Source organism: Uranotaenia lowii, chromosome 2 (assembly GCF_029784155.1).
Source record: "Uranotaenia lowii strain MFRU-FL chromosome 2, ASM2978415v1, whole genome shotgun sequence".
Taxonomy (NCBI): Eukaryota; Metazoa; Arthropoda; class Insecta; order Diptera; family Culicidae; genus Uranotaenia; species Uranotaenia lowii.
In genome coordinates, this window is record NC_073692.1 from 83799428 (window position 1) to 83813442 (window position 14015).

Genomic DNA, 14015 nt, shown 5'->3' on the forward strand with positions numbered 1-14015 from the left:
TCGTAATTTTCGCAAAGCCAAAATTTTAAATTTCAACTTAAAAGCAAGTTGAAAACTTTAATTTAAAAATTTCAAAAATAATTTCACAATTTTAAAAATAAATAAAGAAAAACCCCTCGAAAAGTGAAAGATTGGGTAAGTTTTCAGAACCGACCGCCAGAGGCGCGACTAGAATAGAAACGAAAAGCACGTGAATGCGCGAAATGAGGTGGTGTGCGGGGTGTCGTGTTTCAAAACAGAGCAAGATTTGAGCAAATTTTTTCTCGCAGAACTGAGAGTGAGAAAACTGCCAAAGAATATCTGGCTCATACACCGTTGAGCTAATTGTCGAATATTTTGAAGTTCGTTAACTTTCACAAGAAGAATATTGGAAATTTGGAACTTCAATGGCTCCTACGAAGTATCATTGTGTTATTGAAAGACGAAATTTTAAAACCTCAATCCCGAAAAAAAACCTATCAATAAACCTCTTGATGAAGAACTTTAACAATTACATGTACACTTTCATTTGTTAAAAAATTAGTAAAATTGTCTGATTATCAATTTTGTAGGTATTTGCTCAAAATAAAAATTGGAAAATACTAAATAAGTACATAAGAAAGAACCATTTCCGAAACACCAGAGATATGGCTAATGATTAAAAAATTACATCATGTTCTTAACTCATATAATTATATAAAGAAACTTTATGTTGTTGTTTAAGATAAAAAAAAATTCGTCAAAATATATGAATCGATAAAAATTTCGATATGTTTTTCGACATGGACAACAGTTAACAATTCATGATCATTTTTTTCGGGTAAATTATTTGCATCTTGAACGTGAAATTTCTCATGATTAGGTATGTAGGGAATTCATTAAATATTTAATCAAATATTTTATATCTTAGAAGTTCAAACAAGACTATCAACCCTATATGCTTTCAAGGTTTAAATTTCTCAACTATTTTTCTTTGGGGTTTTGCCCGTACCACATCGAAAAGTTTATTATTTTAAAAATTCATATTTTAAGCAATCGGTAAATTTTCAAATAGATAATTTTGTAATTTTGGTACTTTGAAATGTAATTTTTGTCATTTATCCATTTTGTCATTTTTTTCTCATTTGTCATTTTTTCCTCATTTGTAATTTTTTTTCTCTTTTGTCATTTTTGTCATTTTTGTCATTTTGGTCATTTTTGTCATTTTTGTCATTTTTGCCATTTTTGTCATTTTTGTCATTTAAGTCATTTTTGTCATTTTTGTCATTTTTGTCATTTTTGTCATTTTTGTCATTTTTGTCATTTTTGTCATTTTTGTCATTTTTGTCATTTTTGTCATTTTTGTCATTTTTGTCATTTTTGTCATTTTTGGCATTTTTGTCATTTTTTGTCATTTTTGTCATTTTTGTCATTTTTGTGATTTTTGTCATTTTTGTCATTTTTGTCATTTTTGTCATTTTTGTCATTTTTGTCATTTTTGTCATTTTTGTCATTTTTGTCATTTTTGTCATTTTTGTCATTTTTGTCATTTTTGTCATTTTTGTCATTTTTGTCATTTTTGTCATTTTTGTCATTTTTGTCATTTTTGTCATTTTTGTCATTTTTGTCATTTTTGTCATTTTTGTCATTTTTGTCATTTTTGTCATTTTTGTCATTTTTGTCATTTTTGTCATTTTTGTCATTTTTGTCATTTTTGTCATTTTTGTCATTTTTGTCATTTTTGTCATTTTTGTCATTTTTGTCATTTTTGTCATTTTTGTCATTTTTGTCATTTTTGTCATTTTTGTCATTTTTGTCATTTTTGTCATTTTTGTCATTTTTGTCATTTTTGTCATTTTTGTCATTTTTGTCATTTTTGTCATTTTTGTCATTTTTGACATTTTTGTCATTTTTGTCATTTTTGTCATTTTTGTAATTTTTGTCATTTTTGTCATTTTTGTCATTTTTGTCATTTTTGTCATTCATTTCATATTTGTCATTTTTGTCATTTTTGTCATTTTTGTCATTTTTGTCATTTTTGTAATTTTTGCCATTTTTGTCATTTTTGTCATTTTTGTCATTTTAGCCATTTTTGTCATTTTTGTCATTTTTGTCATTTTTGTCATTTTTGTCATTTTTGTCATTTTTGTCATATTTGTCATTTTTGTCATTTTTGTCATTTTTGTCATTTTTGTCATTTTTGTCATTTTTGTCATTTCTGTCATTTTTGTCATTTTTGTCATTTTTGTCATTTTTGTCATTTTTGTCATTTTTATCATTTTTGTCATTTTTGTCATTTTTGTCATTTTTGTCATTTTTGTCATTTTTATCATTTTTGTCATTTTTGTCATTTTTGTCATTTTTGTCATTTTTGTCATTTTTGTCATTTTTGTCATTTTTGTCATTTTTGTCATTTTTGTCATTTTTGTCATTTTTGTCATTTTTGTCATTTTTGTCATTTTTGTCATTTTTGTCATTTTTGTCATTTTTGTCATTTTTGTCATTTTTGTCATTTTTGTCATTTTTGTCATTTTTGTCATTTTTGTCATTTTTGTCATTGTTGTCATTTTTGTTATATTTGTCATTTTTGTCATTTTTGTCATTTTTGTCATTTTTGTCATATTTGTCATTTTTGTCATTTTTGTCATTTTTGTCATTTTTGTCATTTTTGTCATTTTTGTCATTTTTGTCATTTTTGTCATTTTTGTCATTTTTGTCATTTTTGTCATTTTTGTCATTTTTGTCATTTTTGTCATTTTTGTCATTTTTGTCATTTTTGTCATTTTTGTCATTTTTGTCATTTTTGTCATTTTTGTCATTTTTGTCATTTTTGTCATTTTTGTCATTTTTGTCATTTTTGTCATTTTTGTCATTTTGGTCATTTTTGTAATTTTTGTCATTTATGTCATTTTTGTCATTTATGTCATTTTTGTCATTTTTATAATTTTTGTCATTTTTGTCATTTTTGTCATTTTTGTCATTTTTGTCATTTTTGTCATTTTTGTCATTTTTGTCATTATTGTCATTTTTGTCATTTTTGTCATTTTTGTCATTTTTGTCATTTTTGTCATTTTTGTCATTTTTGTCATTTTTATAATTTTTGTCATTTATTACTCAAGAATGTTTGGAAGGACTTATTTTCAAAAAATGGGAGCGGATTTGACTCACGCATAACTATCCCTGACTCAAAAAACCTTTAGGGTAGATAGTTTTCAGTTTTCAACAAACATTTTGACAAAATTTCGTTTTCACCAACAGTGATCTCAGAAAAGATTCGATCGCACGTTACCTTTTGCACCCGCAATCTGTTGCCGTAGGACGTACTTCTACGCCAAAAAAAATGTTTGCATACATTCGGGGGACTTAAAAAGTAAAAAAGCTATATGGGTCACCACAACACAAGGCATCTCAGATAAATGTGAATTTTGTTCTTATGTTATCGATGTTGGCTTCAAGGTTCTTCAGTAAGTTAGTAACTGAGAAAGGTGCTTAAAAAGTTTGGTCATAAGGTCATGGACCAACATTAGTAGGAAAACTGGCAAGACTTAAACATTTTATCAAAACGCAATACCTCTTTTTGTTTTTAAAATTTATTTATTTGTGATTAGTAAAACGACGCATTTACTAACCAAAAGAGTAAGAAATCACAGTCTTGTATATGCAAATCTTTTCAACGTTAATATGCCGGGGATGAAGCCCAGCAGTTAGAAGCTAATGGTAAGCTCAGGAGTTTCGCTATGTTACACTGTACTACTAGCTATTATAAATAAACGGAATGGAATCTTAGCGCGCTAACCGATTCAGCTCAGCAGTTTCGAACCTACTGCTGATAATACTGGCCGTGATAATCGAGTTCCGCTCTCTGGGCAGCCGTTTCCGCGTACTTGGGATTGGACTTCAGTTCCTGCTCCCGACGTTTTATGCCGGCATAGATCTCCTCCAGTCCTTTCTGGATTCCGACCGGTATTGGAGGTTCCGTTGGAAGGTGATCGCTAACTACTCGGAAGCCACGCTCATCGGCCGTGTATTGCACGTGGATGATCTGGCCATCGGGGGCTTCGTACGAGTAGGCTCCCTGCTGTACCAGAATGCCATTGGGGTGCGCTTCGGAAAAGTCCTTCAGGTATCCGGATTCCTCGTGGACAATGTTGTTTCCGGTTTGGTATCTGTTGAGAATGTTATAATTTTTAGACAGATACCTAGAACAATATTTTTTGAAGTAAGGGACCTACTCATGCTTGTAGCTTCCATCCTCGCCTTGTTCTTTGTTGTATTTCAAAATCGGGATCCATGTGGTTGTTTCTTGTGGGCCAAGGTGTTTCTCGTGGTTTTGTTGCTGCTGATTGTAATTATTGTTGTTGCTGTGCTGAGGACGAGCACTGGCTATTAACAGCAAAGCTGCAAAAATCTGGAATAAAGCATAAAACACTGATTCAAATATTGTTATCAAATATGTGGGCTTGATGAGGCATAATAGGTATGGTTATAAACCAACTGAATTCATCTTTAAAAAAGGCAGACTTAATTGAATTTAAATTCAAACTGATATGAAAAACATTAGGAGTAATAATATTGCTTGCAAAGTAGTCATGCAGTACCTCGCCAGGCACTCAGCAGTGATGTCAAATAAATTTATTGTTTTTCGATGCCAAAAGACATGGCCCCATTCAACACCTAATAACTTTTTTTGCCCAATTAAATACAAAGTTCGGGACAAAATTGTTCAGCGAAAAATTCCCTTTAGAGAATTTATAAATAAGCACAAAAAGTATTGCCAAGCTCGGTTCCACAGAAGAAACAAAAATGATGTTGATTTTTCAGTATACAAAATATTCAATTTTCCCATACATACCTAAAAGTTCAAATTTACTCATGCAAACGTTACTTAAAAATACTGCAAAAATTCCTGGATGAGTTTTGAACCAAAACGAAGCTTTTTAGACCCCTGGGTTTAAGAAATTCAATAATGACCTCTAATCGACTCAGTCTAATACACAGGCTATAATGGCTCTTTTTTTTTTAAAGAAAATGTGCGACATAGAATCATTGCACTTGATATGAACTCAGGCAATAGCTAACAGTAGGGGAGATAAGAGCATAACGGCCACCTCAAAGAAAACGCTTATTTAATTGTATGGTTTATGTTATATCTACACTTATTATAATAAGTGAGTTGCATTACATGATCGTGTTCTGTTCAGTCACTAAAGAAGTTCATTTCATATCTGGCTGGAAATTTTAAAAGTTGAAAGTAACGTTGAAAAATACATTTTTAAAACGTGTTCCAAAAGCTGAAAATGGTCAATGAAAAAACAACTCACCTCGATCAGGAATCAAACTCGTGTCCTCTGAGTCACCTCTCCGACACGTTACCACTAGACAAATTGACTAGTGATTTAAGTTAAGGTAAAAGATAATTCAAGTTAAAGTAAAAGATTATATGTAGTGAAAAAGCAAAACTTCAATGAAGGTGTATTTTGAGGAACAATGTGTCCATCATTTAACACTGCGTACATTATTTATAGATCCAGATGATTTATCGATGCTTAGAGCTTATTTTCCGGTGATGAAAAATCATAATTTTTTCGTCACTTGAGAACCACGTTGTTTTTATTATTTTATATTTTTGTAAAGTGTAACAGATTATTGCTTTTTTTTGCAGGAAAATTAACGTCAAACGTCCGCTAAGAGTGATACAATTATTTCATATGCATCAGTACTAAATTCATATTTTTAGACAAAAATCCGTTTACACTTTCCCCGGTTTATATCGGAATTGAAATGAAGATTGAAATAAAAAAAAAAACGAATCAAAAGAAACTTTAAAATTGTTAACTTTTTTGTAATTTCTATATTTGAAACGGCTCAAACCTTGAGGTTTTTAACGAGGAAATCTTGAAAAACCAATTTAGAGATCAATTTTATGAAATTATTATGAAATCATCTTTGTACTGAAACTCGAAACGCCAGTTGTAGCTTTCTTTGCTTCAAAATTATGTTGAAATTTAGTTTGATACACTGCCAAAGAAATAAAACTAAATGTCAATTATTTTAACAAATTTAAATTTAGTTTTGGAAGGTGTAGCAAAGCACACCGGGTCAGAAAAATCTATAATTTCACAGAATTAAGAGCCAATTTTCGTCACAGAATCTGTGTAAAAGAGCACAGAATTTTGAAAATATTCACAGATTTCACAGAATTTTGAAATTAGGGATATTTTTTTCAAAATTCAATTTTTCGTGTCAATATAAATTTTGTAGTTTTATCTTTGAATTGGAAAAATATGATTAAAATGGTGATGTTAATTGATTTTTCTCAAGTAAAAAGTAAAAAAGACGCATGTTGACATGGCTTTTCAATGAAATTTATGGAAAAAACATCACAGAAAACCGTCTCAGAGTTTTTGGGTAAAATTCCAGAAAGTCAGAATTTTTTTTCGTCAAAACACAGATTTTTTTTCGGCAACCTTGGTCAGCTAGTCTATGAATTTCTGTCTGTCTGTTCCCTATAGACTCCAAATCTACTGAACCGATTTGCGTGAAACTTGACATGTGAGGATATTGGACCCCAGGGGAGGTTCCTACTATGAATTGAGACCCCTCCCCCTCACAGGAAGGGTCCCAAACAAAAGACTATTGTTTGCATAACTCGAGACCCAATCAAGCAAATTGTACCAAATTTGCCATAGGAGGCTATTTGAGTATGAGAAATATTTCTAATATTTTTTATACCCCTCTTTTTTCTGTAGGGAGATAGGAAGGGGTGCTCTCTTACAATTTGCTACATAACTTGAAAACTATTCAAGCAAATGGAACCAAATTTGGCATGGGATGGTATAAGGGTACAGAAATATTTCAATCAATTTTTTGCACCCTCCCTTCTTTCAGTTGAGAGATCGGAAGAGGGAAGGAGGGTTTCCATAAAACTTTTGTATAACTGCCGAAAAGACTGCCCCAAATTTGTATGGGAAATTCAAATGCTGTGAAATGTTATGCGCTGCAGGTTCAAATTGATCCTAGACCTAGTACAAGATCTCACACCAAATTTAGGCCAGACGGGATCGCGGGAAGGGATCGCTCAACGAGCCTGAAGTTTGTATGGGATTTTGAGACATTTTGTCCAGGAGGAACATGAAAATCCAGTCTTTCATCAACAACTTTAGTAGTTCTTTTGAATATGGTTTTTCTTAAAGCGTTAACTCGTTATCGAAGACTGCACTTCGATAAGAGATAGAATAAAAATTCTATTAGGCTTCAAAAATGGGCTAACTTTTTCAAGGGTGGTATTCATCGATGTTAATGAGTCGAGGCGGTCGAACGTATTGACGCCTTATTAACAGAGACAAATACTACCCTTAAAAAAGTTATCCCATTTTTTAAGACCAATAACTTCTTTATCTTGACTCTAATCAAAATGCAGTCTTCGGATGGAATATTTGTCATAATTTGGGCTCTAAGAAAAATCATATTCAAAAGAAATCGGCCGAAGGAAATAAAGTTATTGATGAACAACTGGTTTTCCACATTTCTCCCGAGCAGCATGGCTCAAAATCCCAAACAAACTTCAGGCTCGTTGAGCGACCCCTTCCCGTGATTTGATTTGGTCCAAATTTGGCATGAGATCTTGTACTAGGCATAGGATTGATTTTAGCCTGCAGCGCATAACTTTTTTTTTTAAGTCTGGCCATTTGGAGTACTCTACTGCCGAACCAATTGAACAAGTTGAACCAGATTTGGCATGGATGGGTATTAGGGTACGATAGATATTTCCTTGAATCTTTGGAGATAGGAAGATTTTCTTACATATTTCGAAAACTATTCAAGCAAATGGAACAAAATTTGGCATGGGAGGGCATGTGATACGAGATATGATTATATGACAATTTGAAACCCATCCATTCTTCCATTAAGGATAAAGGCTCCTATACATTTTTTTCACAACTCGAGAAGAAAGTGGGAAGGGGCCTCTATGCAATTTCGCTGGAATTTTTTAAACTTGGTGATTGTTCGACAAGTATTTTTACACCAACGATGATGGTATAGATTAATAAAAGCAATATGAAGTTTGTAGGTGATATCATTAAGCCAATCCGTCATACTGGGAAAAGCGTATCATAATTGAAAAGGCAAAATATAAATCGTCTAGATCATGGGTGGCCAAACCATGGCCCGCGGGCCACATGTGGCCCGCGTCTGTCTTTTTGTGGCCCGCGAAGCATTTTTCAGAATTGGATGTTTTCCTTCTACATCATTTAAAAAAACCGACTATATCAAGCAAAAGAGAGACATTTTCATATTCTTCAATTTTTACAACATTTTACATATTGTTTGTACTTTGCAATCACGTATTATGCAATAAATATTTGCTATTTTGTTGCATCATACAAATGGTATTGAAAGTGGCCTCCACTATTCTGGGAGAGTTGAGAGTCTTCAAGCGGAAACTAGTCTATTTTTGAAGAGTTTGGAAGGTGTCAGGGAGATTTGCTCGTAAATTAGGAAAGAACTCGAACAACTCAGTACATTAAAATGATAATGAGAAAGTAAAAAAAATATTTATGTTTATTTTGAGCTGAAAATTCTGTTTATTTCATGTCACTCACAAGATTTTTGCAAAACATAAATTTAGTTTCTTTTGACTTTATTGTCCAAAATTTTATTTGTCAGCTTCGATTGATATAAATCAAACAGGAAAACAGAAGCTCAAAATAATTTAAATCTAGTTTGCAAAATTATCACATTATATTGTAATCACAGCATTATTAGAGTTATATTGGTACAAAACTTCTACTATTTGTCATTAGAATTCTATTTTCGAAACTTTGTTTACCAACTAAAATTTATTCAGAATGTTAAAATTGATTTCAAAAATATAAAAACTCACACACTTTATTTGTACTTAACTGTAACAGAAAAAGGTCAAGGTATTTTTAATATATGTGCAATGGTATATAAACTCACAGACAGAGTTGGGTATTAAACGCTGATCGCTAAATAATGTGCTTTTTTTTTGTTAGAAAATTTATTTTTTTCTCCAAATTTACCACAAAAGCTCCATCAAAAACAATTTGACAAGCGAGAGGACTAATATTAAGTAACCCTAAGATTGTGGAGATTTTTTATTTGTAAGTTCAACAAAAATAAGCAGTGAAAATAATTTATAAAATATGAAATTAGCAGCCTTAAAAATAAGTGATCATATTTTTAAAGCCAGACTCTTCCATTAAAATATTCACATCTAAATTTCAATTTGAACTTATTTGGTACTTACATATAACGGTGAAAAGGGACTTTTTTTAAAATATATTTTTTATAGTCATTTGCTTTTGCTTGTTTTTTTTTATATCAAAAAGGTAAAATTACAATGATAATTTGAAAAAAGAAATATTTTTATTCATTTTATGAACGGCTTTCCCACTTATCGAATTTGAATTTGATCAAATGGAAAATTTTGAAAGCACGATCATTAAAATTTTAAACATTTAGATTAGGTTTGTCCAAATTTTGAAAGTTTCCTAAAGAACAACACAAGAACATAGCAAGGAAGAGATCTTTTCATATTATTTTTTATTATTATCATTAAAAAGCGTAAGAAAATTTCATCTGAAATGCGAAAAGCTCAGGAAGAGTATTTTGTTTTGAAAATCCCGTTCTACAGAGTGATCACGCTATGTGTGTGAGGCATTTTCAAGGAAATTAAATTTAATTCATAACCCATGTATTGAATCAGAATTAGAAGGCATAATCTTGTCAGTTAGCTCGTTAAAAGTATATTAAACACTTTAAATTTTTATTTTGATCAAATAATGAAGAACTGATAAAAATCTATACTGAACCTCGAAAATCTTTTTTTTTTAACATGTAAAAAATATGTTTGGCTAAATGTATACTGTAAGTAGCCCACTGAAATTCGTTTGCACTTAATACTAAAGAAAAAATTGTTGTGTGGCCCGCAAGCAAGTCTCAGAACTTAAATTTGGCCCGCCTGTTGAAAATCCTGGCCACCCCTGGTCTAGATCTAAAACCTTCTATCGACATAATTTCCCTTTCATCTCGATCTGGTTCGAATCGCAAGCTTCTTTCCAAGATGATCACTAGGTAACAGTTTTGTAACATAGCATATTCTATGCAGTTGGAGGGAGCTCCAATCGCTTCATGCCCTATTTACCACAGACAATCATCATTAAAACCAACGACGACGACCATGCCTACCGTGTTCTGAAAGTCTCGTGTCTAGAGACCTATGTATTTCTAAGCTCAAACAGGTATTTTTTTCAGGTCCGCGGAAAGATGAAACCCGTATGCGGCTCGGAAATATTGTGCATGCACCCCCGCAAACCCAACCCAAGAAATAACTATCAACCACTTATAGGTATAGAAGACATTTGATATTTCTGAGCAATCCTCTCGGCTAGAAGTCATCTGCTAGTCGATTGCTCTCGGTCCGTACCTAAATGTTAGGTAATCGTGGGCCGCTTGTTGACGTTGGGGTGGCAATATCCTCATGTTGCCAAACCGTGAATCACGAGAGGAGTGCAGAGTGTTTTTCCATTCATTGGGGGCGACCCAACCCAGCCCGAACCAAACCCATTCCATTAACAGCAACAGCATCCAATATTACTAAGGCACCCCGATGAATGGGAGATGCAATTGAGATCACTTGGTGCCACCATGCTCCTTTGCCTGGCTCCGTCCGGCTGCTGCTATATTGACATCTTTTATGACCCGCGCGACTCGACTATGATTTATCGATGGCTTCGCAACACTCGTTTTAACGCTTCTACACAAGAAAGCAGCACCTTTGTTATTACTGTTATTTGGGTCACTTGGCCGCGTTAAAGTTCATTCACTTAATTTTGCGAAAAGGCAGCAAAATAAATTATGTGAACCCTCTAACCTTTGTGACTCAAGAAACTGGATCCTTGGGTAACTGCACTTACCGGAAACTTCATCTTCTGCAGATGTTAAGGTCACTGACTGGTACTCTGGCTCACACGCACTTTTTTCTACTGATTTTTATCGGAACAACTCTAGGCTACCCCCAACTTTGTCGATCAAAACAAATCTTAAGCAACACGAGGACACTGAACTGAACACGTGCTCGCAACTATGCTCTGGGAAAGAAAGTAAGATCTAGACTGCCACCCGAGATCCCCAATGATGGGTCTTTATATAGCGTACGGCTAAATCTGATGCAGTTTTTGGTTTTGTTTTTCCAGCTCCGAGCACGACGACGAACGATGCTCAGATGTTTTCCAGCATCTTAAAATGAGCCAGTCGTTTGGCCTAGCAAAATACATACATATTAGGTAGCACCAATCGCATTGCTTCGACGCAAAGTGATCTTACGCTATAGGTTTCCTTTCCCTCTCTTCTGCCTGGGAGCCTAGCTGGGGGAAATACATCAACGAGCATCAGCATTTCCCGGCAAGTGGACTTTTTAACGAGCCGGTTCTTTGGCGTTTGTGTTTTCTTCGGATAGAAGCTTTTGGGGTCTGCTCCTCTAACTAATAACCAACTGCCTCCCGCGCTTGCGCTTGACCAGCCTCTTGATAGTGATTTCCTTCCTTCGACGGCGCATTTAACATCTGAGACTGTGTCATTATGTGTAAGTTGTATCAACTCGTCACTTGTTGATGGTGGTTATGATGATCGAATCTCGTTTTTAATCGTTAATCAGCCCGGTAACAGTTGCAAATTATGTTTCTGAAGACTTCCATCCAGTTTAGCGAGATTGTTTTCCAGCAAGATTAACAAGTCCAGGTAGCAATTATCCGTTTTGTTGCAGTGACAATCATTCTGGAAAATGTTTTCTAAATACTAACTACCTTACTAAGATTTCGTTTAGATAACTCGAAAAAAAAATCAAAGGTCAACGAGACAGAAATTTATCATTCCTGAATTTGTAAATTTGATGATGCCTTTAAAGTGAACTTCAATGTACTGAAAAAAGGAATATTCGGATCTTTTGCAACTTTAAATAAAACTCTATTTTAATCATTGATATGAAGGCTCCATCCGGTACCGCAAAATGATGGAGCTTTGAAAACATTTTTCATTCAATTTTAATTATTCTTGAACTGAATGTTCTTTTATAATACCTTGAGGTTTCTTATGCATGATTCTGCGTGTTGTCTAAGAGGCTCGATGTATGCAGAAATTTGACTTTAAAATTAAGACGCTCTTTATTCAGATTATTTATTCCATTTTCAGTTCTGAGTTTTAATGTATGTTATTTTTTTTAATTAAGCCTGATTATGAATGGCTCAATTTCTAAGCTCTACATTTATTCGAAGCTTTGATTTTCAATTTTGATCTCCTTTTTTTTAACTTCAACAGATTTCTGATTTAAATTCTAGTTTTGTTTTAGTTTTTTGACCTTCAACAGATTTCTGATTTAAATTTTTGTTTTGTTTTAGTTTTTGACCTTCAACAGATTTCTGATTTAAATTCTTGTTTTGAAAATATGCTACATATATTGCAAGGTTGATTCGGAGATTTTTTTGTGGAATAAAAACTTTACACTGTTCGTTTATTTTGAGTCAAATACTTCAATTTCATAGTACCAATTTTAAATAAACGCAATCTTTTAAATTTTAATTGTTATTTTAAAATCCAATTTTAAAATTTGTAAAAGGAGACTGATATTAATTTAAGATATTATTTTAGATCAGTGATTTTCAAAGTGGTCCCTACCGCACCCTGGCACAGTGGTTTAAAACTCGAAAAACGTGATCATGGGCTTTTTGATGCCTTAGATGTCAAAATAGTTTAATGACATGTTCTACAATGTTTCATTATTTTTAATTGCTCATATTTTGCCATCATTTTTTTCTGATCGATCCACCTAAAAGTGAGATATTTTTTTTAATTTTTTAATTTGTCATCCAATCAAAATGATGTCTTGATAAAACTTGTAGACAATACAATTTTAAAAAACTTTGTAAAACACTTTAAAGCTCTATCTTTTAAAACAACAGATTTATAGACATTTTTCTAAAAACTAACCTCAAAAAATGAAATTTTCGTTTAACTTTTTTCAAAGCGACTTTCGAGTCTTACTTTATATGAGAGAATTGTAACAATTGTAAAAGTACACAACTTCATTGTAGGTGTCAAGTTTCTATCTTGACGTTAAATGGTACTTTTTGTGCAATTACGTTTTAAAAAAGCATATTTTCAGTGTTCCATATCTCTAAAAGTTGCAAACTTACGAAAACAAAATTAAATGCATTTAAAAGGCACATTCTTCAGCTTTATGGACATATAATTTCATTTGTATGTATCAGGTTTTACTACTAAAATCATTTATCTGAAAGATGGTAGTTTTGAAGTTTTTGTTAAGCCAGATTGCCTGGCAATCTCTTGCTGTTTAGCAAGGATGAAATTTTCTTTTTCTTCTATTCCTGCCGTTGACAAGTGAAGACGACAGTTTTTAATTTGTTAAGCTTGAAGAGTTGGCCCTGTCTAGAAGCGTTAGTTCTATTATATTTAGTAAATCATTTATCTGAAAAAAGGTAGTTTTGAAGTAATGGGCATTTTGCGTATTTTTTCAACACACATATTTACAAATGTTTCCGCTCTAACACGAAAGGGGCATATATGGATGATTTGATAACCTTTAATTTTCATGGCCTTCTTTACAGTTTTTTCTTTATTTATGAAGTTTTAGTTAAATAGTTGTGTAAGAGAGTAAATAAGAATGATAATTTTCAAGATTTTCTTCTTCTGAATGTTCTAAATCGAGCATGTAGTTTGCTTCGGCAACAATAGGAAAATGTGGTCTAGGTTTAGATTTTCTAAGGCTTGTTATAGGAGGGTCCGAAAATTTTAGCATCCGATGCATAAGGCCGATGTTTGTTGCTTGCCTTGTAAATTTTCAAGTGTGATGTTCTCTAAAATTTCAAATATCCTTATTCCTAGACTCTTGAGCATGTTCGGGTATGTTGTTTTGTAGACATTAATTCCTTAATCAAGACACTTAAGCTAATTGTTCTCTTTACCAATTTCTATTTATTTACATTTGAATCCTTCTTACCTTGAAGAGAGGAAACTTA

General features: G+C 32.6%; 1 protein-coding gene across 1 annotated transcript; it reads right to left on the reverse strand.

Moving 5' to 3' along the window:
* Positions 1-3532: 3532 nt before the first annotated feature.
* LOC129748201 (endocuticle structural glycoprotein ABD-4-like) lies at positions 3533-11114 on the reverse strand. Its single transcript, XM_055742716.1, has 3 exons — positions 10899-11114; positions 4191-4366; positions 3533-4124 (listed from the first exon to the last, which is right to left on the reverse strand). Exons 1-3 carry the CDS (start codon positions 10908-10910, stop codon positions 3779-3781), a joined length of 534 nt encoding a protein of 177 aa, XP_055598691.1. The 5' UTR covers positions 10911-11114; the 3' UTR covers positions 3533-3778.
* Positions 11115-14015: the final 2901 nt, after the last annotated feature.

Coding starts and splice junctions, on each gene's coding strand:
- LOC129748201 (XM_055742716.1), bottom strand. Junction 4,125..4,190: donor GATGGAAGCTACAAGCATGA/GTAGGTCCCTTA, acceptor CATTCTCAACAG/ATACCAAACCGGAAACAACA.